Genomic DNA, 26,303 nt, shown 5'->3' on the forward strand with positions numbered 1-26,303 from the left:
CAAACACGCGCCACATGCCTTCCCCCATGAGGGACCCAGACACAGTGATGGACACGGTGACGACGGACGATGACATCGTCACAGCGGGTGGATCGCCCCAGCCGAGGGCATCCCCACTGGAAGAGAAGGGGTTGTTTCATGCCATGGTCGCCAGATCGTCCAAGCTCTTCCAGCCAACGCCCGAAGAGACCAAAAAGGAAGGTGTCCTTTACCAGAGGCGCAAAGCCAAAAGGAAAACCATGATGGCGGTGCCTCTCCTGAAAGACGTTTGGGGGGAAAGCCTGGCCCTGTTGAAGAACAGAGCCATGTGCCCGGCCAAGAGGGATAGGGTGGAGAAAAAGTACACAGTGCCGGAGTCCACACCCAAGTGCCTACGGTCGCAACTGTCACCTGACTGGGTGGTGTCGGCGGCTGCGAGAAAGAGGTTGTCTAATTCCTCATCATCCTCTGTCCCTCCCAACAGCGAGGGGAAGAAGTTTGACGCCATGGGGAGAAGGGTCGTCTACTACGTGGTGTTGACCATCAAAGCGGGCAACGCACTGGCGATCGTGGCTAGGTACGACATATTTTGCATGCATTCAGACAGGTTTTGTGCTTCTTAATTATCAGGCACGGGTTTACCCATCAATTGTATGCATTTTTAGTTGCCAACTCACCAGCTGCTCCAAAATTAAACACAGAATATAAATGTAGCAGATTTGCTAATTCTCCATATATTCCAACATTATCCATTCCATTTGGGAGATGCTACTTAAGTCCTGGTATTAACTATGCATTCTGGGACTTGTAGGCCTGGATTTATAATGGGAAATCCAGAATTAAAGGTCCCTGAATGCAAAGTTAGAAGCAGGACTAGAACAGCGACTCTCGAATGTAATGGATAATTTTGGCATGCATGATTCAAACTAAAAATGTAGACAAAGACACCCAATTCTAAGTCAACATATAACAGCATTGTGTGCCAAGTGTCACTTTAGGCAACATTGCAACAGATGCTTACTGATAAAGACAACAATTCCAAAAACCTTCAATAAAATATATGAACAATAAGAACTTCAATGCAAAGTACCTGACTGATAACTTCTCTGTGATTTACACTGAAATTCTGATTGTTCATTGTTCTATGATGCAATCACATACCTGTGCCTGTGTGTTGGGCTCAAGACGGAGCAAGCATCCAACTTGGCTGGTTTTCGTGTGTATGATTCCTGCTCCCACAAAGTTGGACGGATTGGGGTCTACCTCCTCCAGCAGAGCAGAGCCAAAGCCTATTATCTGTTGGAGAAAAAGTACAATGGTTGTTCATGGTAGCCACATATATGCAATGCTTACACCTTTTGCATTTCATTGAAAAGCAAAAGAGGAAATTATCTAAAATAACGAGCAGAATACTTTTGTGCAACATGCACTCAGTTAATCAATGCTGATTGTTACATTATGTTGATTTATACTGTGCACTGCTACCACCAAAGGGCAGTCTCCAGGTGCTCACGCGGCTCTGCAAGAGAAGAGGACGGGGTATGTAGTGAGCATAGGATGACAGGATAGGTTCAGTACCAGGAGGAACTCGCGATATGTGTGCCGTCTTGGAGTTGATTTGAGAGGCCACCCTTGTAACCGTATGGAGAAGACTCAGTGCGTCGGAAGTGCGCGGTTTGTGTTTGATGTGTGGGTCACATGACGTTAAAGTGAGGTTGTAGTTGTGCACACTGGTTAGTTGTACCCATAAGGGGGTCCAGAGTCACAGAGGACTACAGTGTTTTATTGTATTGTGCTGGTGTTCATATGTGTAGTGTCAGTGAATTTGTGGACTATGTGCAAGGGTGTCTTCTATTAAGGTTACTTCCAGAGTCTCAGAGTTGGTCGAGTGAGAGGATTAGATTAGCTCTGGGTGTGTGTTAAGTGTAATGTGGCTAGCTCATAGTTATGTATAGTGGCATTGGTTACGTTGGAGGAACAGGAAGGGGGAATTAGTTAGTACATCGGTTAGTTTGACGGTGCGTTTTTTGTTGCCGCTCGGTGGTGCCTTCCACCGTTCTTGGTGGCGGTCCGTCAGCCAGCACCGCCTCCTCTCCAAGCATGGTGGTTGACTTCCACTACAGGTTTGAGGCAGGGGTTTGATGAACCCAGTGTGTTCCTAGTTCCTCGGCAGGGATTGGTCAGGGCAGTTGGGTTTTGGCCTGTTGTGCAGTTGGCTGCTAAATTGGTGCACAGCTGTTATTATAAATTGAGAAAGTGGTGATCTAATGGGTGACCCAAGTTATGTGGGTGAGCAATTGTTAGGGTGATGCTTTGATTTAATGTGCTACCTGTCTGGGCTTTCCTGAGTGCATGAACTGTGCGTGGGGTGTTTTTCCATGGATTGGTCTGTTGAGATTGGGCCTGTTACCTTCTGCAGATCTCTCTATGTGTGGGCATGACTGGGCGGTTTGGCAGAAAATGGAAAACATTCAGGGGAAGAAATATTCAAATATTCATGTAAGTGTGTTAATCCTTATAGGCAACTGGGTGTATAATATTGTTACGTATCAAGCAAGAACATGCTTAAATAGTGGTTGTAGGTATCTGGCATGTATTAGTATAGAGGTCAGGTGACCGTCAGTGCCGTAATATGTTATGCTCTCCCATGAGCACTGAGCATTCAGCTGCACTAAGTAGAACCAAATCACAGCCACCTGGAGACCAACTCCGTTGGTGACGGTACGCTATATAGATACCTTTAACATGATTACTAATATGATGCAACCAGACTGTGAGATGCCATGATTAGTTGACAAGAATTGGAAACCCAAACAGAGCGCTGTGCAGCTATGATGTTGGTATCCGGCTCAGGAGAGCAGCACACGAGTGACGTCAACTAAGCGGCACGTCGAGTGGTCGAAGTGTACGAAAAGAAGTAGTGGAACTATGTTCCCTGCTGGCCTGCACCGCTCCCCAAAAACCCCATTGCCACGCCCCCTCCCACGCACAATACAAACCCCAAAACACATGTGACTCTTCTTTAGGGGAACGTTCAGTGCAGTGCAATGAAAGTGCAAGTTTCAACTTATTCCTACACATTTATTTTAAAACGAAACCATTCCGGAATGGTTTCTTTTTAAAATAAAAGTATAAGAACAGTAAAACTTAATTAAAAGAAGTAGAGGAGCACCGCTCCCGCTCACTTCGACCACTCGGCACATCATAGATGAAGGTGAGGTTTGCGCTTGCCTGCGAACTGGAATGAGTGTCATGTGGGTTTCAGTGTCCAGGCTGCAACTCATGACGTATGATGGAGCAATCTGCTGAAGGCAGAGACAGTGTAACATGGGATTAGGAAAGATTTTCGTTTTGCTGCTTTCCCTCCAAAGACATCTATGGAACCCCCCCACACCAACCTTTTGCTGATGCTTTAAACTGGACCTGATATTTGGCGGCAAGTGAAGCTTTTTTACTGCACTTGCCTTGCTAAGATCATCTGTTTTGAGGGCACTGACCAGTCACTATGGCTATCTGTACAGGGGGCGGTCTGCCATTGGGAAATTCCCTGTTTATTTAACACTGCACACTTCATCTTACTGTGAAGTGCGGTAGGAATACCTTGTGTCCCTATGACGGTTTATGGTAACTTTGTGGCTACATGCGAGATGTGGAAGAGTTTGAAAGAGTTTCTTTTTATTTTCACATGCACTTTGCATTTCACCATTCATGCCATTTCTAAAATCACTGCCACAAGAATTTCTCCTGTCCTTTGGCCATCTTGTATTGTGGCCTTCTTCCTGCCCTCTCTGGGATGGGTTTGCCATACATGGTAAGCCCTTTGCCAGGGAAAGCGCAGGTCTGTTTGTGGCTAGATGTGGGGACTTGGACTGTCTGGCCTAAGTCCACATCTGGCCACAGTGTCTCTGTTGCTGACAGATGTGTTAGCAGGAGGCTGTAAATGAGACGACAGCCACAGCCATTTTGAAAGGTACAGATCCTTACTAGCTTGACCCTCGATAAAAGGACTTTTGCAACCATTTCTCAGATCGCTGTTGGAGCCAAGATCCCTAGGAAGATGAGCATCTTGCTGAAGACACGAAACTTGTCATTGTATCCATCCAAGGCATCCAGCATTGTCCCTGCTCTTCTGCTCATCTCAAGTAGGCCTTCATCAGTGCTTCGACCCCTGGACCAGCACGAACAACCAGTCTTGACCTCACTTGAGGATTTGGTCTCTTGAAGCCTTCGGAGGTGTCCTGAACCATCCTGTGGGCAGACCGGCTTCCTCGTAGGCTAAATTGCCTCATCGGGTGCTGTCCAGAGTTTGGACTTGGGACTCGGCAAGCCCTTAACTTGTGAAACAAGATGCTCCACCCTGCAATTTCAGCTCTTCTATATGAAGAGGGGCCTCACAGGACAAGTTTTTTGTTGTTTCTGCCACAAGAATCAACTGTGGCTCATTTGTTTGCAGTGGTCATCGCTGGTTCCCGCCTGCATCATGTCCTGAGGTCCTCTGAGGTGATCGACAACGTGGTGATCCTTTCTTCATCATGCCAAGGTGTCCAGCTATCCAGTGCCTGGAACCGTCTCATCCGAGCGCGGAAACACAGACTAGCCGGACCAAAATTCCAACGCTGAAAGTGACCTCTGCACCAGCAACCCCTCAAACAGAGCACAAAGACACAGTGATTTCAGGAGCCTCTATTGGTCAATGAGTGAATCCGAGTACAGCATGTGAGTAAATACCCTGGCCCCAACCCCAAAGGGTTTAAAGGCCATAAAGTCCTTGCCCTACAACTCCCTTGCCTGACCATGATCAGTTCTAGTCATCTGGGCTCAACCTAAGGTGGGTGGATTGGGAAGGGTCTCCGAGAAGCTTTACTTCTATTGATCTTCAACTTGTAATACTTACAAACTGCGTGTTGGTTTTGTCAACACTTGTTCAGACTACCTTAAAGGCTCCAGCAAATCGCTCTATTGAACCTGCGACGCTAACCTCCTGCAAAGAGCTCTATGGAACCTGTGACTAAGGAAACTGCGGCCCCATCTCTATTCAGCAAGGGAAGGACTTTAAACGTGTAGAACTGTATAAAGATGAGGCTCGATATTAGGTTCTTTCCATGTTCACCAGAATAGGATGGCCTTTCTATCTTAGTCCACAAAGTTCTTCTGCACTGATGGGCATCGATTAGTGCCTCCAAATGATAGGTTATTTATAACGTGCTTAATACCCAGAGGTTTCTAAGCACGGACCTGGGTATCGAACCTGTGTTGCTCCGTGTCATCTTGCTTCCAAGGCAAGCACGTTGCCGCTGAGCCATGTTCCCGAGATGTGCTTAGCAAGGTCGGTGAAGTAAAAAGGCTTCACTTGTCTCCAAAAGTCAGAACTGGTAACAGACGATAGCAAAACATGTAATCTATGTAGAGAAAGCAGAAAAACATAATCTTTCCAAAAAGCAAGTGTGCACAAAGGGAAAGAAGATCCAGATATAGTTAGACTATTGTATAAGGTACCTGATAAATTGTGATCATAAACAAGCAAATGTACTGGGGTTGATCAAAAAAGCAGAACATGTCCAAAAATATATATTAATCCAATGAAGCCATTTCCACAAAAACGCCAGCATTCTTTGAAATCGGATTACAGTTGCTGGAGAATCTTTGTTGCAGCAGGACATCACTTTTCTGACTGTTAATCCATGCAATTTACACATTTTACAAGTTAAGAAGCCAAGTAGGAACACGTGGTTGTGTGGAGGATTTTCTACCTGTAATTTCCGTAGTGTTACCTATATTCCCTGTTATTTATTTAACGAAGCTTATATAGCTCTTTTAACCAAGATTGTGGGGGGGAAATGGCCAAGGAGTTGGAAAGAAAACTCCCAAAGTGGGAAGCAGCACCAGGAGGGCAAGGAAAAGAGAGAAGAAACAGAGGAAGACTTAAGCTCATGGACGGGGTGATACAGAGATATCAGGGAACAAAGATATAGTGGGGCCAGAGCGTAAATGCTCTTAAAGACTAGACAAAAAAAATTAAACTCAAACCGGAGGTGAATTAGAAGCCAGTGAAGACAAATCAAATAAGCGGGAAGACGAGGAAAGGTTAAACAGAATTCTGATAGAAGAATGGAGGATTGAATGCAGAGGGATGATGGCTTATTTAGGGTGACCAATATATAACAAACAACAGTAGTTAAGCTGAAAAAGAACAATAGTTTGCAGGAGAAGTTTAGTAGAAGAAAATGTTAGAAGATGGTGAATCTTCTTAATATTAAAAAAGTGGAACCAGCAGGATTGGGCAGGAGAGGCTATCTGGGGAAAGAATGAAAAGGAAGCGTCAAAGGGAAGCCAGAATGACATGCTTAATAGCCAAGGGAAGCTTAAAGAGGACACAAAATAGTTATAAGATAAGGAATAGAGGGAGAGAAGGGGAAGAATATTATTTCAGGTTTTTCGGGGGGGTTAAAGTAAAAGCAGAAGAACCAAGGGACCATCCAGGATTTCACTGCGGTGAGGCAAGAGGGGGTACGTAGATGAATAGTCTCATCAAAGGAAGAGAAATAAGTACAGATTTGGGTGTCATAGGCGTACAGGTGTAACTAAAAGCCAAAGTCAAGAATAAGTGATGCTAGGTGGAGGTATATAGTGAGAAAAGGGCCAAGTACTGAGCCTTGGGGAACACCATAAGAAAGAGGAAGACTGGGAAAAGGACCCATTTCAAGTATTTTTAAAAGAACTATCAGACAGATAGGAGAAGCAAAGAGGAGCAGCGTCAGAAAACTGAAGGGATGAGTGTAGAAAGAAGTCTTGAGTGATCCACTGTGTCAAAGACTGCAGTGAGTTCAAGTAGGATAATAATAGAAGACAATTTACAGTGGCCGGTGTGAAGAATATCATCAAAAATGGAGAGAAGGGTGGTTTCGGTAGAAAAAAGGGAATGGAAACCAGATTTGTGAGACGGTAGGAGATTGTATAGATTGAGATAAGAGCTCAGTTGTAAATAAGCAAGTCAGAGAGGTTTTGAAAGGTAAGGGAAATAAGACGGACGTTCAAAGGATCGGCAGGGTCCAAAAATGTTTTTCAAGAAGGGGGATAACAGTAGCAGATATGATAGAGGAGGGAAAGCAACCAAAGGACAAAACGGTTTGAAGATAGGAGACAGAACAGAGGCAAAAGCAGGAAGAATAGGATTGATGAAAAAAGCAGGTAAAGATCAGAGGGAGCGGTCACGGGGTGCTAGTGAGAAATGGAATTGACAATGTCAGATTCTGAAATGAAGCCGAATGAACAGGGGGGGGCGATGAGAAACTGAAGCAGTGGTGGACTAAGTGGGATTGACTGCAGAAGTGGGGGCCAAGGGGTGAAGGTGTCAATGAACGTCGACTATTATCAATTTTTGACAGAATGAAATTAGCAAAGCCATCAGGGATAAGAGCAGAGGGATCGGGTGAGGAGCTTGAAGAAGCTTATTAATAGCGGAGTGAAGGAGTTTTGGAGAAGAGCTTGGAGACTGGATGAGATCGTGTAAATTATTAACCTTAGCTTGTTTGAGAAGAGAAGAAAAGGAGAACAGTGATGAAGAGAATGATAGGTTATTGGCAGTGTTTCTGAATTACAGTACTACAGGTTCGGATGCTGAATCCAGTAACAATCCTTTCCTGCATTCCACACAAACCTTCCAATTTTACTGTTAATTTACGCACAGATTTCTTTGCATTCATATATATATCCTGACTGCCAATATTTATCTACCTTTACCGATGCTTGTTTATGGGACGTATGGACTAGCCTTCCACAGGGGTACCCAGTTCTCAAAGCTTTTTTCACAGATTCTTCAAAAGGTATCGGGGAGGGTCGGAAATGCTCCAGTATGAGGATGATGGCCCGATTCCATTCCCCTAACATGTAGCATTCAAACAAGAAACCTTGGTAATTCGCCCTGCCTAGCTGAAAAGGGGTAAACAACATCACAACGGGCATTACAGTTGTGAACAATCAAAATGCACTGTTTAGACCATGACATTTCAACTGACACAAGAAGCTTGACTAATTCTCATGTAGAAGCAATTTTGAAACTACTCACACCCATGAGTATTACCCAGATATCTTTCTGCGTCCCAATGGGACAGTGTTTATAATGGATGCTGGGTTTTACTAGCATGTAAATCCCCTACATGCAATGCTGCACCACCACCACACACCTGAGCTCCTGTAATGGGCACCACAGAGGCAGAGAAAGCATTCATAAACCTTGCTAGTGCCTTAGCGCTTGTTTTCCAGATAATAAAAAAAAAGGTTCTGTATTGTCATAAGAAGGGGGGCTTATGCAAAGACAGTATGGATACAAGAACGTGGGGACACGCATTGTTCAATTGCCCATTACAGCAGAACATCAGATCCAGATCCAGCTGCAGCCAAACTAGCAGTACAATCATCTAAAAATGTCATTCAGTTCACCCCTATCACAGCCGTACCATATGCAGTAACAGCTTTGTTAGTAAAAACAAAAATGCAACACTGATCTGCTTCTCGCCATACCACGTATGGGCTTTTTCTGTTGAATTCCACAAATGGAACACTAATCCAATGCCCAGTTTGAATGCAGCTTAACTGCTGCCAGGCTCGGCAGATGGCGAAGCCCATGAATGTATTCTTTTGACAGCACCCCTCACACAAAACCTTGAAAAAAAAATCATGATCTTTTTTCTGGCAAAATTGCAGAACTTAATACATTGCCCATAGCATAGCCCATTACAGAAAGTAAAAAACGTAGTGTGCACAGATTCCCCTTAGGCCTTTGCTGTTGTCCAGGAGTACGATTATTAAGGAGGGAGATCGGGGTTTCTAACACCGGTTGGGAATCCAATTACAAATGCTATGTATGTAGGATCTCTTATAGCCGCTTTGATGTTACGTTTTTGTTCCCAAAAGAGTTGACGGCTGTAAAAAGAGCAGCCTATCTGGCTCGTAATGGCAATGTCACTTGGGGGAATGCCTTTGCTGATAAAGCCTAACCCCTGAATGTAACAATAATTGCCCACAACCAAGCACAGCCATCAGTTTCCCCTTAAGACTACCCTTGACAGACTCTCCCAAACAAGAAAATTCATTGGACATTGAAAAGAACGCTCGATGCAAAGCAGGTTGCGCACTCCATGCAGACAAATCATGCCACACAAGTAATGGATCATTGGTGGCCCCCTGATAATCTCTTTCTTATTTTCGATGTGCTGGCAAACATTTGTTATGAATCTTAAGATGCTACTTTTTTCCACATTGGCAGATATACATTGCAAACAATTCAAATTTGCCAGAGACAAAATGTAGGTAAAAGCACCAATGAATATCAAAGGGCACATCCAAACACCCTGGGCTCCATTTATAAATGTGCAGTCTCATCTTATACAGATGCCAAAGATAGCAGGGTTTGAGTTAGTTTTGGTAATAGTTGATATATTCTCAAACTGGGTGGAGGCATATCTGTGTTGCAGAGGAGATAGGCAGGCAGTGATTAAGGAACTAGTCAGATTGTACGCCTCGTTTTGGGGTGCCAGTGTGCATGGACTGTTAAACAATTCTATAGGGATAAACATGCAGGAACTCTACTGGGCGCTGCAGATCCAGCAGTGGCCGCATCTTGCACATAACCCACAGTCTGCGGGGGGCAGAGTAAAGGACAAAATGGGGTCTTGAAGAAAAAACCTTTAAAATACTGTTCGAGACTGGCCTGAAATAGCGAGACATGGTACCATTCGCCCAAAGAGCATTTAAGGCACTGCAAGAAGAATGGTTTAAAATACCAAGAGCTTTACACTGGCACACTGATGAGTTGACTCAACAAGGTCACCTCCAGTCCCGTTTAACCAATTAAATGTTCAGTTACTTGACAAAGCATTGTTGCACAACTGTAGAACCTGTTCCAAGAGGCACTGCCGAAGGTACCGGAGACACACGGTCATCAGTTCAAGCAATGGGGTTGGTTTGTAAAAATGCATAACCTTAAAAAAATTAAAAGAAAAAACTATGGTAGTCTGCTGGAAAGGTCCAGACAAAGTGCTATCAATGACCAATAGGGCTGTGCACTGCAGAGAAGTCAGGTGGGCTTGTGCAAGCTTCTGCCAGCAAGTTGTGCTACCCAAGGTGAAAGGGTGCTGTTCGGCACTGCTGCTTAGTGGAGTGTTCCAGGTGAAGAGTCTTGTACAACAAACTGATAGCTTTGCTCTGAGTTGGGACGTACCCCAAGGTTTTGAGAGGCACTGAAATCAAGTACTGAGCAAATCAGCAACGGCACTTGGTGCAAGAAAAAGGGCTATTACAGTCTGCCAAGTAAGACTGTGTGGTACTGCACCATGGGAATACAGAATAGCATATTCTGGAGGAGCAAATGACGTCATCTCTAGTGCCCGCCCCCTCACCTCTGACACACGGGAAGCAAAGCAGGAAGACTCTGTGCATGGTACCAGGTATTGTCCCAATATCACACCCAGTGTACGAGAGACCTTATGCACTCAGACAACCACATCGAATGTACCACCGCACTGAAGTGGTGGAAGGATGTCGGCATACACCATTAGACATAGAAGAGCTGTAAGTGCAAACAGATGAGAGTAAAGTGACGTCATAAAGGGAAGACATGATGCAGCATAGAAACAATTTAAGAATGAAGGTATAATCCAAGTAACAAAGTAATCAAATATAAAGAGGTGTAGAAATCATCTATGCCGAGAAGACAAGTGAGATGAAGCTCAACAAATGTATATATATAGAAACGCAAGGTAGATGAGTTACATATAAGCTTACTGCAGTAGAGGCTAAGAACCTTGGGGTCATCTTTGACTCCACACTTTCCTTCTACGCCCACATCTCTGATGTCTCAAAAAAGTCACTCTTGGTACGCTGCCTTTCCTCTCCTTCCCTCAGGAGCTCACCATCTCTCAAGCTCTGGTTCTCTCTAGGTTGGACTATTGTAACAACCTCTTTCTAAATCTACCTGCCTCTACTCTGCGCCCTCTGCAACTAATCCAGAACAGGGCATCAAAACCTTTCCTTAGCCTCAAGCCCTGGGATCATATATCTCCAGCTCTGAAATCTCTCCATTGGTTCCCAGTGATGCAAAGATTAAATTCAAAACCCTCTACATTGTCCACAAGGCTTTCTGTGGCCTGGGCCCAAAATACATTCAGCTATCCCTCCGCAAATACCTCCCGTATCGAGCTCTTCGCTCCTCTAACTCCCTCAGGGTCAGTCGTTTTTCAGAGAAATGAGCTGGGGGTAGATCTCGGTCTTCAGCTGGGGCCTCCCTCTAGAACAGCCTCCAAGCCACTCTGAAACTTGAGAACCATCTCCGGGTTCCGTAAACACCTCAAGATCTTCCTCTTTGCTTCTGCCTTCGCCACCCCCTAACCCCTGCTGATCTGTTCTTTCTTGGCACTGTGCACCTGTACTCTGTCTTGCGGGCACTGGTACCTGCTCAGCCTCCTGCAATAACTCCGGGCTACCCCTTGCACTGGGGTCTGTATCTGTACCTATACAGCCCCCCCCCTTTTCTTCCTGCACTGATCAGACATACCCTGTCTGCTGTCTTAAACCCAGCACTTGCCATTTGCTGGCTGCACTACCACTGTTTTTTGACTTTTATTTATTTATTATGTATCTGTTTTTCTCCTTTGCTGCGCACTTTCCACTTCTCCCCTCTACCATGCACTTTGCCCCTCTCCGTCTCCCATGCACCTGTGCGTTTTCAATGTCACTGGGCCTAGTAAAATCATTGTGTTCTCCCTTGTTTACCCTCCCTTGTCTGGTCATGCTCTGAAACACTTGTGTACAAGCACAATATAAATAAAATATCAATGATGTAAAGATGGATGTAGAATTGTGTCAAAACTACCTCAGAGACAAACCAGAAACGCTGCAGAAAACAGCTTTCTGCGAGATACAAAAAATATCTGTTTCACTAAGACTAAGGATGACACAGCAAGACATAATTGCAAAGTACAAAGGGAGTCAACCAGGATAAGCTATGAACGAAGGGCACATTTCTCTTAGATTAGGCAGAAGTGAAAACATCTGCAAGTGCCAAGATTTGGACAATCAAGAGTGCAGAAAGTAAAAGTAAGACAGAGCAACCAAGTGTCAAGAGGAGTAATATCACCCAGCACAATGAAATCAAATAGCAGTAAATAACAGGTCGAAATGGACAAATTCATGGTCTATTGGCACGCAGTGCAATTCTCAAAAACAAGGTCTATTCATTAAGCCTCAGACGAAGATAGCGGTGTAACCCAACTCCCTTAATCCCAGAGAAGACAACAGCCAGCAAGGTCAACTACAAAGGATAAATCTTGGCTCATGGTCTAGTTGATGAGAGATGGTAGGCTAATTGGCCAATGTGGGCAGTGGTCTGACGTTGTTCTCTGCACCTGGGTTTTGTTCTGTTCACGTGCTGCTAGCGAGCCGAATGTCCAAGGTTGGGAGAGTATGCCAACCAATCATGAGTGGCTTTGTAGCAGCATGCTATACAATGTTGCAGAAGCCAATCCGCCACTATTTTTATAATCAGTATTATACGTATTTCAAGGCGTGCCTACTAGATAAGGGGCAGCCAGTCATGTTTTAACACTTATTATGCAGGGTGAGCCAGCCAATCAGGTGGCTAGCAACGCGGGCTTGAACAGCTGGTCTAAGACCACATTCCAAGCACCTGACAGCCGGTTCCCCCACCGCTATCTTCCGCCACTCACCTCCCCTTTTTTATATTTTTAAGCACTCCCAGCCCCAAACTTACTTTATTGCTATATACACCTTGCTCTCTGTTCAGAATGGCTGCCATGGAAAGGGAAGAGGGGCTCCGTACGGAGCCCTGCCTTCTCTTTCCATGGCGGCCATATTGTTAAAGGTTTTTCCTTCCTACAATGGGATGCTGCGCGCGTCCCCTTGTAGGAATGAAAACACTTTTTTTTAAGCACCCCGGGTTGCCGATTTGGTAACCCAGGGTGCTAATGGCCTTAACACCGAGCCGGCACGTCGGATCGAGTGATAACAGCCCAGGGTCCTCTTTAAACGCCCTTGAGCTGACAAAGTAGTACTTTGCCATATTCTTTGAGTATGCCCCGTGTTTTGGGTCTGAGGTCATTTACTATGGTAATTCCATTCTGCGCATGAGATACGCTCCAAGGTGCTAATGCACAATACTATTTAGTGTTGAGTCCAGGAGCCAACAAGTGTACTTATGTGCAGGCATCTTCAAGCTGTAAACCTTCTCTAACTGAACTTCCAATGAATGGAAAAATACGAGGTCATTCTAAAGCAGCAACTGCATCATAATGCAACTAAACGATGGCTTCAAAATGACTAAAGAAACACCAAAAATGTATTATCTAATTGTAATGCAAATTAGCTGACCAAGGTTACATTAGAAAACTAATTTGACTTATTGTTCAACATCTCGATTTCACAGAGCAAGGAAAAACACACCATAGATTAATCCAGCGAATGGAAGACAGCACAATGAAAATTAAAAAGGAGAAGAAAATGGATAAATTGTTATATTGTGGCCAAATAAATGAAAGAGCAGAGTCTAATGGCTCCACAGCGGTCCGTAGCAGATGAACGATCTAAACAGGATGAGAGATGCTATATGGTCATGCATTTAGTTGATGATGAAGTCACTGTGAAAAATGCAAGTATACTTGAAAGGAACTTTTTATGTTTGGATCCGCTGATAGTGTTGCATACTATTTTCAGACCAATTCAATGTGCTTCTTATCGTGATAAAACACTGCATGCACATACTGAACATATGCTGCAAATGTTGCTGGATAGCAGTGAAATCAATGTAGAGAGGAGGAGCAGAGTGATGAATCAAATGGGACTGTCAAAGTGCTTATGAGCATTTAACATATGTAAAAAATATTGTTTTTAAAAGTAATCAGAAATAGATTGTTATTTTGTTTGTTCACAGCTTAAATTGTTAATCGGAAAATTAATATGCTTAATACACCTCCCTAGAACTACTCTTTACAGACAGGGGCAGAAAATAAAAATTCAATTGGGAAAGAGGAATACCCATGGATAGAACAGCTTTTTGGTTGTAATATTCTTGTTGCATGAAGAGAAATCGAATATAACAGCGTTGTGTTTTATAATTGCAAAAGGTGGGAAAAAATGGTGTTGACAATATTTCATGTTCTCGTCAGCACTTAGCCTGCAGCTGTACTGATCGTAGCTATTTGGAGGGTTTTTCAGAGTCTCTACCTGTGGCAAGGCTTGAAAAAGCCAACCTAGTGTTAGCAGATTATTCACAACCCCAGTTGAGCTAAACCACAATCTTACATAGCTTAGACCAAGCATTAAGGCTGTACTAAGGAGGAGGGAGACAATGTTTGTAGTACAGTTAAGCAGAAATAGTATGTAACAAGGCCCACAAACAGAAAATGTAAATAAAAATATCAATATAAATACTGTGACGAATTGAGGAAATTCGTCCTCTCTGCAAGGGGCATCCCCCCTCCTGTTAAGATAGCGAAGTGAGCACGCCACACAACACCCTCCCTAGGGGTCGAGAAGTGGGCCCTCACCACGAGAGATCCCACCCCCCCCTTAAGGGGACAAGTACTCTGGTTCCCAAGGAGAACTCCCTAAAGAAGTGCACACTGTGTCCTACATGGGATGCGCTTAAATACCAGAAACATTTAAATATCAAGACTTGGTTAAAGAAACTCCTAATAGATGCCATTATTTTACAGAAAAAGAAAATGTCCCTTTAAAATAAAATATCCAATCCACTGGGATGAGTATGTTAAATACAGTGCATTTAACGAGCCAGTGAGAGGGTAGAGAGAAAGGAGCGAGGAATGCATATGTAGGCAAGGGAAGAACCTGAGCGGCGTAACACCGTTAGAGGACGAAGTCGGCATGAGCCGAGAGAGAAGAGTGAGAGGAATGCATACGCAGGCCCGGGAAGGTACCACGCAGGCTAGCCAGGGCTTTAAGTGGGCCAGGGCCTGCCGGGGCTGTGCCTCGGCAGGCTCCGAAATTTGGTTTTGAGGCGGGGCCCTGCCGGGACCCACTAATCTACCCTGGAAGCCCGGCCACTACACGAAAAGGCTTTTTTTTTCTACAGCCTGAAGCTCTCGCTCGTGTGCGAGTGCTTCAGGCTCCAGAAAAAAATGCCTTTCAGCCATAATGGTGGCACTGCACCTACGAGGCAACCCTTTAAGCAAGAGATGCCTGTGGGCCGGCGCCACCATTATGGAGAAAAATGAGACCGCTGGAAGCAGAGGTCTTGCTTTGTAAATACTGAAACTCCCGCGGATTTGTGGGAGTTTTAGTCTTTAGAAAAAAGGACTCTGCTTCCAGTGGACTCACCCTTTCAGCCTCAATGGTGACGCCGTCCCTCCCCAGCTGGCGAGTGGCAGCTCCACCATTAAGGCTGAATAGGCGAGGCACTGGCCCCTGCCAGGCAAGCCTATAGAAATTAAATGCAGAGATCAGTACCCTCTCCCCCAAGCGGAGAGGGTGCTGATCTCTGCAAAAGGCTGCATGGCAGGGGTGCCAGGAGCCCATTGAGCCGAGGCTCGTCAGGGGGGCGAGGCCTAATGAGCCAGCAGGACCCCCACCATTAGGCCACACCCAATTGATGAGCCCCGGCTCATTTTGTAGTGCCACTTAAGGCCCTGTGTCTAACACTAAGAGAAAGCGCAACTCAGGAAGCCTGCAAGCTTCAAAATCACTAGATACTGCAGAGTAGAATGCCAGTGCTACGGTGAACCCGAAGCACGAGAAGCCGGCAGGGGAGGAGCACAGAGGATGGTGGTGGCGAGACCATGAAGGAGGCTCTGCGGTGGACAGCTGGTCCACAAACCATCGCTGAGACCAACACAAGTATAGAGCCGTAGGGTGTCTGGTCACTAATCGGAGTACTGAGACACTGCAAGAAGGGAAAAGCCAAAGAAGAGAACGTGGCAGAGGTCCAGGACCAGAGAGAAGGCCTCAGAGGAACAAACCTCTCAAAGACGTTCTACTTCAAAACCGAAGGTAACGGGCTGAACGGGAGTCCCCTGGGGAATCATTACACCGTAACAAGCAACTCGTCTAAGAATAAGTCATGAGACAACAGTTCATCTTGAAACAAACAAACTTAAAATGTTGCGATACTAGAGAGAAGAATTGAAAACCTGAATATTAAGAGAAAAGAACAGTGGATAACAGTACTTTGGGAAAAGGGGAAAGCAAATCGATATTCTGTACAAGAACAACAGAATAGGAAAGAATATTATGAGCTTCTTTTTTTCCTGAGGAATTAGTCTATTGAACTATATGCAACTCAAGTAGACCAAAGCCAACTGAAAGATAATTGTCCAAGAGGGAAAGCCTACCAGAGCAATAATACCTTCCTAGGAAATCTTAAGAGCTAAAACCAGGAATACAGATCTTATAAAAGATCCTCAAAAGGTGAAAACTCAAGAATCCATTGGAAGAATTAAAAAGACTGATCCAAGAAATCACGAGAGACTACTTGAAATGATATATTAATAAAGAACCAGACTGGTACTACAAGTACCGAAAGAAGAAGGGAGTAATTCTCCGTACCAGAGTTAGTTTTCCTAGTTGTAGGGTCAGTTAGGGGACATTTGGACAGTGTACTCGCTTCTTTTGGACATTCACTGCTGACTGACTAGCACCTTACTTATTAAAATAGGCAGTGGCCACCCATAGCGTTAGGGAAAGTTAGGTCTTATAATTTGATGTTAATAAAATATTTTGCACCATGTCCTCAAAGCGTTTGTGTCCTTCTATTGACTCCCCACAATACATACACTTCAGAGTTGGGTCCCCCATTACGAGTAACATACTACACTTTAAAATCCCAAGCTGATATTTAGGTAACAAAATGGATACACCAAATTAGGGTGAAGGATGTTGCGCACACACACACACATCAGACAAATCACACACACACAAATCCTGTAGAATTTGGCGGCTCAAGCTGCTACTTCCACTCTCTGTTGCGCCCATGTTGCTCCAGTTTTGTGCAGCCAAAGCTGGCTTCCAGTTGCAAAGCGTATTCAGCATAAAGCACTTTGCTTAGTGCATCAGGCTCTGCACGGCTCGGGAAACATCTACAGGCGAGGTTCAGGTTCTATGTTCCTCGCCAGGCTTTGCAGTCGGCTGAGGCTTGTTTGGTTGAGGTCCCACGATTTAAACTGATGCGGATTGGCGATCGGTCCCTTTTAGTAGCCGCTGCCTCATTATATATCTCTCTCCATCGTGCCCTTCGAGGTGTGGATGATTATTTGTCATTCCGGCGCTCTCTCAAAACATACCTATTCTAACTCTTCCTCTTGTCTATTGTCCTGTCGAAATTAGCATCAAGAAGCCTTTGGGCATACGTTACACGCTATAAATGCTGTTAAGATAAGGAAATCAGCAACATACCTAGTCTGCAGATGTCGAGCACTAGTCTATACAGACTCTGAGTCTCTTTCGGTATCCCACAAAGCTTCCTTAGCGACAGGGTGTGCAGTCTAGAAGAGCCCATTCAGCTTGGTTAGGTAAAACACTGAAGGCAGTTAATGCAGAGCACAAACAATAGACAACATAGGGACTTAAAAGTATCAAGTCAATTTAAGTTCAGAGAAGCATTTACCACCCCTGATTTCAAATAGGATGACCACAGAAGTATTCACCTAACACCACTGCCCTGGGCCAGCCACAGATAGCGCCAGGAGAAGCAAGACTGTGCGCCCAATACAAACTGAGTTGGGAGACGGGTGGTCGAAGAGCTGGAAGGAAATTCAGACCCCGAACCTCTAGAAAAGGGAGAAACAATGATAGAAAATCATTGGGGAAGTCTTCTCGCCCTCATGTTCATCGTTCAGGTTGCAGGTTCAAGGGAGATCACTTCCAGTTGACTCTCTGGACAACTCGGATGGTTTGTGGGACACCCAGATTCAGTCCCACTAGGCCCAAGAGCTCCTCAATGATAACGTGGCGGATGCATGGCTTGCATTGTCCATGTGTGCAGGGTCAGGAGGCATCCAGCAGGGCAGCGGTTGCACTTCCAGCAGGCTTGTCTCCAGATGTCCAGCACCCATGCAGAGCCCTGAGGGTGCCCACACTGAGTTTCAGCTGTTGGGGCAGAAGAAAGTTCATGCAACGAAGCACAGGTCGCTCAGGGCCTTTCAGAGAAAATGCAAAGATGCATGCTCTGAGGACCGAAAACAGGTGATCTCTAGCAGCATAGCTGGCTGGCTGGCAGACAGGCAGGTGCCAACGGTCAAAGGGAGGAAGGAACTTAACAGAAGTCTTGTCTGTCAAGCGTAAAGAAGAGGTTTACAACACAGTGGCATTGGCTAAGCTAATGCTGCTTTCTGTAGCAGTCCTCCAGTGTCCCTTCATTGCTGCCTTTTTCTTCAGGTCTTCTCCACTCCAGTGGTTGACTTGGTTTAAGGGTCCTGCTTATCTCCTTCAATCCATAATTTAGGATTGGGGCTGGATGTCAAATAGTAAGGAGCCAGCATCCAGAATCTGCCAAGCAGCAGCACAACCAAGCCCCTGGAGGAATGAGGATTGGGGACAAGCAGTCCCCTTTCCTACTTCCTGTCAGAGCATGCACACCCCCCCCCAAAATGAATGAGTAAAGTAACCAAGGTAGAAGGAAAAGCCAGCAAATGACAAGCCATATCGGGTGAAGAACCCATAGAAAGAAAATTACAGTAGCCATTTCTCCTTCAATTGATTGCCGTTCTCCCGCAGATTCCTCATCAGACTCCCCAAATAGCACTCGTGAATGAGGCGGGATGAAAGTCCCTTACATCAGGAAATTCCGCAAAACTGCTCTCTTCCAAATCGAGTGTCGGCCTCACGGGCGACATCCAGGTATTTGGTAAAAGTATGCAGCGAGGACCAGGTTTGTCGCCCGGGAAGTGTCCCTCACAGGTACTCCCCTTTTCAGCACCGTTGAGGTAGCCACCCCTCTGGTGGAGTGGGCTCTGATGCCCAGAGGAATTTCTTTCTCTGCACTGTGGTAGCATTCAGATATTCAAAGCGTGATCCACTGCGTCTGTTTTGAAACAGCTAAGCCCTTCCTAGCCACAGAGAAGGCCACAAACAACGGGTCCACCTTCCTAAATTCCGCCGTTCTGGCCGCATTAAAACTCAATGCCTTCTTCTGGTCTAGCTGTGCAACCGTTCCCCCTACAGAGAGAGGTGCAAAGGCGGGTAAAAACAGGAAGGTCAATGGCATGTGACAAGTGGAATTCCGACATCCCTTTGGCCAGAAATCCGCGTCACACATTTAAGAAAACTTTCTCCCGAAAAAGTGGCGTGCAAGACAAGGCCTGCAGCTCGCTGACCCGTCTGGCCGATGTGATGGCCACTGAGAACGTGGTCTTGAAGGTGAGCAGATGCAAAGAACATACATGTAAAGGCACAAACGGAGCTGCCATAAGAAAGGCGGGGACCAAATTATGGTCCCAGTCTAGAACGACAAAGGGAGTACGCAGAAACGTATTCACAAAGCCCTTCAGGAATTGGGACATAACCAGGATTGTAAAGCAAGCCCCTGGATCCGGAGACCTTTTGAACACAAAGCCGTCAAGTATCCTTTGACTTTTGTGAACTGAAGGCCTGCAGAGGCCAGTGACAGAAGGAACTCCATCACTGTAGTGGTGGGGCAAGAGATATGGTCAATCTTGCGTTCCCCTACACCAAGCCTCAAATCTTTGCCACCTGCATGCATACAGTAATCTTGTCGATAGCCTCCATGCAGTCAGCATCTCAAGTACCTCCTCAGAGAGGTCCCAGTCATCATATCTCATCCTTTTAAGAGTGACGCATGTAGGTTGAGGGATTCCAGGTTCGGGTGGAGCAACCAAACGTACGACTTGATTAGGAGACCCGGACGATAAAGCAAACAGAGAGGTGGGCAGATGGCCATGTCCAAAAGGTCGGAGTACCATGTCCTCCTTGCACACTCAAGGGCGATCAAGATCAGGGTTGCTCGTAACTTCCTCAACCTTCTGAGAACCCACAGGATGACAGGAATCGGAGAGAAGGTGTAGTGGAGGGCAAAAGTCATGTCCACCACAAACGCATCCCCTAGCACGCAGTTCGCTTGGAATTCTATTGAGCAGAACGGTCTGCAATAGGATCCACCTCTGGGGTAACCCGAGAGAGAAGACCTGTTCCAGGACTTCCTGACACACCTCTTACTCATTGTGAGACTGTGCTCCGCCTGCACAGAGCATCGGCCAAACCGTTCTCTGTCCCCCCAGATGGACTTCCAAGACCGAGACCTGATTCTCCAAAAGCCAGAACCACAGCTGCATCGCCTCACAGCAAAGTGGGAGGGAGCGCACACCATCCTGCTTGTTCTTTTTGGTGAAAAAAGCAATATCGCATCTGAAATTACATCATTCCAGGATATTTACATCACTAGGATCCCAGACAAATTATACAATAAAACAAATAACTTGCTCACAGTTGGTACACTGCATGTAATCCTACTTCAACCAACAGAGAAAAAACATCAATTGCGTTACAGAGCAATTCAGGTCTGAGAGTATGTCAGTACACATCAATTCCCCCCCTTGCACAAGTATACTTTATTTTAAGACGTCAGTTACATTAACACAAAGCTTTGAAGGAGGGAAAGAACAGTGATTATATAAGGGAATTCAACACCAGTATATTATCATTTAACTCCCGTTTTCCACCACATGCAGTCCATTACCACACCTTGGTCTCAGCCATAGACCAAAGTTTCAGGTCAGCCCACCAGGCCCTAAATTACAGTCCATGTACTGACTTCCATGCCATAGCAATCCTGCGCTTCGCTAATATACAGGCCAACTCAAGTAATTTGGTAATGTCCTTTGGGAGAGGGTACATGCCTAATGAGCACACTTTTGGTGACCATACAAATCTATTTATCCCCACTGAGTCTAGTTTCACCCGTATGGAGGACTAAAATTGCAGTATTTTCGGACAGGCCCAAAACATATGCAGCAGGGCAGCTCTGTCAGTAGGGCATCTAGGGCAGCAAGTAGGCACATACTGCGAAAATCTTGAAATCTTAACCAGTGTCAAATAAGTTCTGTGGAAAACAAATAGCAGGAGTAGTTTATGTCTTGCATTCCTTGATAACTTCCTTATGCATATCAACGCATACCTCCACTCCACCTCCCCCAGATATGTGCCGAGATTATCTGCCCACTGAGCCTTTACCCTGAGATCACTTGTACATACACCTTCCTATAATATCCCATAGAATATGGACACACTGCGTCCTCCATCCGTCAAATCATGCATTAATGTCAACGTTGCATCCATAGCCGGTTCAGCTGGCAGGCACTGCCATTGAACCTTAGCACCACTCACCAAGCTCATATGTCAGGAACAGCCCAAGACTCACTCCTTATTCCTCAACAACCCCGTAGGGAATTCTAATAGGGTTCCACCCCGAAACATATGCCCCCCCCCAATCCCCAAGCCAGCAATTCCCAAAGGATCCCAGTACCGTTTAATAGCTTGAGCAACCTCCCCCCTGACCCCACTCACAGTGAAAGGATGAGACTGAGGGCAAATTGAGAGATTAGGGCCCTGCACCATAGTGCCTTCCCTAGTTTCAAAAGAGAAGGATAGCACACAAGGTCACCAATATCAACTCAAAAAATGTCTTTCAATGTGAATGGCCAAATAGTCGATGCCAGAAAGTCTGTATCCAAAGTGGGTTCCATCTGACAGTCACTAAGATACAAACTGTAACTGCCCCACCAAATAATGCAGCTCAAAGTGAGGCAGTTTAATACTACCTTCCTTGTAGCTCAGAGAGTGCACAGTGATATCCTATTTCTCCCACTTCCCCACAAAAATTCACATATTTTAACATTCAAGGATTGGAAAAAGTTCCTGGGTATATTATACGGGACATTCGTATACATGTACAGCAAACAAGGTAGTGCCACCATCTTAATCAAAGCTGCACGTCCCATCACAGACGGAGCTTCTTCCAAAATCCCGTAGCTCCCACTAAACCATTCACTACCCTTCCACTGTTACGTTCGTGAGAGAGTCATGTATCTCTACATATGTTTACCCTTAAGTATTTAAAGGATTCAACAGTGCACTGCAGCCTCAATTCAGACAGTTGAGAGTCCCCCGTGTTCTGCGGGTACCGTAAGTGGAAAAAAGACATGACTGTCACAGTCTCTCTGTCTCTCTCTCAAAACTAAAAGGAGCGGGGGGGGTCAGAAGGTCAGGAGCATTGCAAAAAGCCGTAGAACGATCAAGCGATCAAGTAAGATTAGCAGGCTACCGAAGAAAAATTGTTTTTCTATCTTTCACCACTCTCGAAGTTACATACCGGCCCAATGTTAGATATAAGGTTCAAATGCCCAGTTAAGTATTCCCTGATAGGCTAGTGGTAGCTGAAAAATATTGCTTGTAATGAAACATCAAATGCTTGTCAAATGTTCCAGGGTCAGCCATTGTTTGATTCTTCTGGGATGATTTCCGTAGCAACAACTAAGTTCTGCAGGCAAGCAGAATGACACAAGGCCCAGGGAAGTAGCTAAACCAGAGGAAGGCTGAACTATTCTAGTTACAATATGGTGCAGCTGTGCTGTTCACAGTGAAAGGTTTCCAGTACCGAACAGTGTCAGGCATGTTCCAGTTGTCAAAGTTGAGGTGGGAAATTGACACGTAGGATTTGTAATCAAAATGATTTCTTGGGCCCATTTCATAACCGGATTTTCCTATGCTCCTGTTTCTTCAAGACCCATCTGTGCAGGTATGGGTTCTGTTGAGGCTTTTTCAACTCAAGTAGACCTTCTGGTTCAGAGGAATGGAGCACCAATTCGTTAAGTTCCATTTGGTCATAACAAGACTGGTATTCACCGACAGCAGCAGAGTTCGGCTGTCAGGTTTCTCTTGGCACATCGCAGCAGGAAAGCTTTTGCACAGTCATCTTTGGTTTGGTGGTCTTCTAAAACTTCGGAATGCCTCCCAGGCTGCATCCATTAAAACAACTTGCCACCTAATCACTGGTGGATCCACATCCAAACTTTCCTGAGCTACTTTCTCATGACGTGGATTCTGCTCAGAAACCCCAGACATCATTCATGTATCTGCCCACATATGGTAGTGGGTTCTACTGTGCCTACCCTTCTAAGGAAGATAGAAGCCTTGACCTTATATGGCTTCATCCATTCCCTTTTATCCAAAGGAAACCAGGTTTAGTTGTACATTTTATTTATTATTTCTAACAGAGTCGCACTCCAAGGTAGCGTATGCCACCAGTCAGGTAGCAACACACTATTTGGGGGGACTCACACAGGGACACAGTTTCTTGGGGACAAAGCCTAACCCTGAGAGCACAAGGACCTCACAACGGAACATAACAGAATCTTGACCATGGGGAGGCAGAAAACTGGAATTCATCCGGGAAAAAGGGTTGATAAATCAGTCATGTAAAACCAAAAGGTACAGGGCCTACCATCACAGGCAGTCTAGAAGGGCCTTCAGACTCACATTCTAGATAGATCATACTACTGCTTAACATTGTATGCTAGTATTGTGAAATGGAATAAGGTTGACACAGATTGCAGGCGAGATACTCACACCCTCCTGTCTTCAAACAGACATATTAGACACAACATTTTGAGAGGTAAAAGTCAAAACCTATAGTGACCTTAGCCTTGGTGATTTCTGTGTCCATTGGATGCTTTGCTTTAAATATGTTCTGTACTTCCTGTTGTGGGCTAAAAAGTAAAAAAAAAAAGAAAAAAAAAGAAAATTAGTCAAAGGAGTGCATTGAAAACACAAATGTAATGGCAGCATGGGTGGCAGATGATGGAGTTTCTCTGTCACTTGACACTAAAGTCACCTGCTGAGCTGCTTCCATCGCTGAAAGAAGTCCTGGCCGGCCATTTCCGTGGGTTGGAAGAATTTGTTTAACGTGATGGGCAGCTTCACCGAGACATTCTGGAATGTTCCCCCATACCTTTGTGAAAATAAGAGAATAAGAGGAGGAAGACTTAATGTCCAAGTTTCATATAAAAAGTATCAACTTGGAGGCAGTTGGAAAAGTATCAGAAATGCTTAGAAGCCAATTAACACATCAGATCATGCATCACATATATGTGATTTATAAAGCTCAAACCTAGACAACGGTGAAGACAATGAAGATACGAAGCAATTAATTAGGGAAGCATTCATATGCAGGTTATTGGTGCAGGTTGTGAATTACAAGTCATCTTTCCAAGTGCAAGTTCATGGCAGAAGTAACTCTGAACAAATGACATTTCAGCACCCAAGTTCTGCCATCATTAAGTACAAGCACTCAAAAGTCTTCCAATATGAAGAACCACCTAACGCAAAAATGTAGTTACCTTTGGCAACGTTCAGATTCAGAAAGCTTTTCACTACCATCATGGAGGGACTGAGAATCTCTGTACATGCTATACCATGGCATCAAGAGCACAGCCAGTGACTTAACAGGCACCAGGTGCATATGCAGTGGTACATACCCCCTTTACTAATTTCCACCCAATCGTTGCCAATGCCATGTAGATCCAACAATAAAAGGGTGTGTGTCAAAGAAGGAAACTGACACAAAAGGTGGCATGGATTCTGTTATAGACTTTTGTGAATAATAAGCCCCTCATTATCTCCATTTTCAAGAGGGGTTTCCCTGCCTCAAGACTAATACTAAAGGGTCAATCAGAATGTCTGTCAAATCAAAACACCACGGTCCCGTGTCATAACCTTCTTCTATCCTTAAAACTACAACTGAAGGATTATCTAAAAGAAAGTTCCTTCTCCAGGACAATGTATCCCTTCACCTGATGCTTGGATAATGTTCAAAAGAATGTTCTCTGGTAACAAAAATATGCCAGGGGGAATGACACCTTTGCTCTGGCTTGTGGGTTTCATACAGTCTTACCAAATCCAGGTGAATGGCTTAGTTCTCCTTGTGTAGACCGATAGTTTCCAAATAAACCAGAGGGAATGGCTCCCTTCACCTGGCATCTCTAGAGCTCTCGGTTCGGTAACAGGAGAATGACTCTTCTCCTGGCATTACTTGGCACAGTTCATAACAAGGCCAGAGAGAAGGACTCCCTTCCCCTGCCATCTTTAAAGCATGTTCCAAGGGCTTTGCCCCCCTTTCCAGGAGAATGACTCCCTTTTCGTGGTGTCTCAAAAGTTCTTTCTAACAACCCTCAGCTTCATTTGCACTTTGCCACTCTGTTTTGTAGTTAGCAAAGTCCCAAATCCTTCTGTGCTGATCAAAGCGCTCAGAACAGCCACCAATGTGATGAGGTATTTCACCTTGCTTCCTCAGTTTCCTTTTGTTGGGGTCCCAGCCTTTCTAGTCAGTGGGCTTATTACTGCCAGTGCAACAAGGAAGCTCTCCTTAGATGCTTGGGTTGTACTGGTTGGGATCTCTGACCAGTCGCTGGTGGCCAGTGGGTTTATGATCGCCACTGTGATGAGGAAGCTCCCCTCGGATGCGTGGTATGTCTGCATTAGGGCCTTTGACCCATCTTGCTTCCATCCCTGTGTCCCCTCTGGGTCTCTCGCACCTCCTGTTCCCTATTAATGGATTTCGGCATGCAACCAGGACTTCCAGGCACTGGAGTTCTTCACCTCGCCACACTGGTCCTCTCTCTTCGGTTCCCACAGCCCCGCGCTGGCTCCGCACTCAGGTATGCTGTGCTGCTCTTTGCTCCTGCTTCGTGTTCGGGTGAGTCAGCTGGTACCACAGAGAACTTCTTTGTTGCATCACCAGCGTTCTCCACTTTTCTACGACTCTGGTCTGCCCACATCATTTGAAACTCCTGCTGGTTTCCGTGCCCGTTGCCTCTCTCGGCAGGGTTTGACAACCTGGTATGTCCTCGTCCATATGTATACAATGTTACCAGTCCCGCCATGGTGGACTGTAAAAGTCCTTGGTTCTTGTTGATAACTGTATCTTCATGCCTCCTCAGGGCCACCTCGTACCAGTACTAACTAAGTCAATAACCTTCATGTCTCCTGTGCTCTTCTTCGTAGTACTTTTGGCTTTAACTGTATCCCCTGTATTACAACAGTACATAGGTTTGCCTTCAATAAAATGGTTCTGAACCGTGGGGAAGGCTAGGGAATGCTGGGGAGTGACAACAGTGAATGGTCTGCATCCCAAGTCATCATCTTTGTCCCCAGAGGGGGGGGGGGGGGCTGGAGAAAGGGCTCCCTCTTGGGAGAAGTGTGATACCTTGTGAATCGTCACAGGGGACACTAAGGTACTGCCAGTCCCATATCATTACGCAAATCAAAGTCCAAGTATATTTTCTGAAAAC

The 26,303-nt window shown here is 45.3% G+C and overlaps 1 protein-coding gene across 2 annotated transcripts in view; it reads right to left on the bottom strand.

The window, feature by feature from the left end:
- Positions 1–26,303, bottom strand: part of AP2A2 (adaptor related protein complex 2 subunit alpha 2) — a 1,261,084-nt gene that overhangs the window by 16,320 nt on the left and 1,218,461 nt on the right. For both annotated transcript variants that reach the window (XM_069624009.1, XM_069624008.1), the window contains 3 exons: positions 23,849–23,965; positions 23,654–23,723; positions 1,141–1,275 (listed from right to left, as the gene is read on the bottom strand). In XM_069624009.1, coding sequence (XP_069480110.1) covers positions 1,141–1,275; positions 23,654–23,723; positions 23,849–23,965 — 322 coding nt within the window. The remainder of the gene's footprint in view (positions 1–1,140; positions 1,276–23,653; positions 23,724–23,848; positions 23,966–26,303) is intronic.

This window comes from Ambystoma mexicanum, chromosome 11 (genome assembly GCF_040938575.1).
Source record: "Ambystoma mexicanum isolate Mex_15411 chromosome 11, UKY_AmexF1_1, whole genome shotgun sequence".
In the NCBI taxonomy this organism is placed as follows: domain Eukaryota; kingdom Metazoa; phylum Chordata; class Amphibia; order Caudata; family Ambystomatidae; genus Ambystoma; species Ambystoma mexicanum.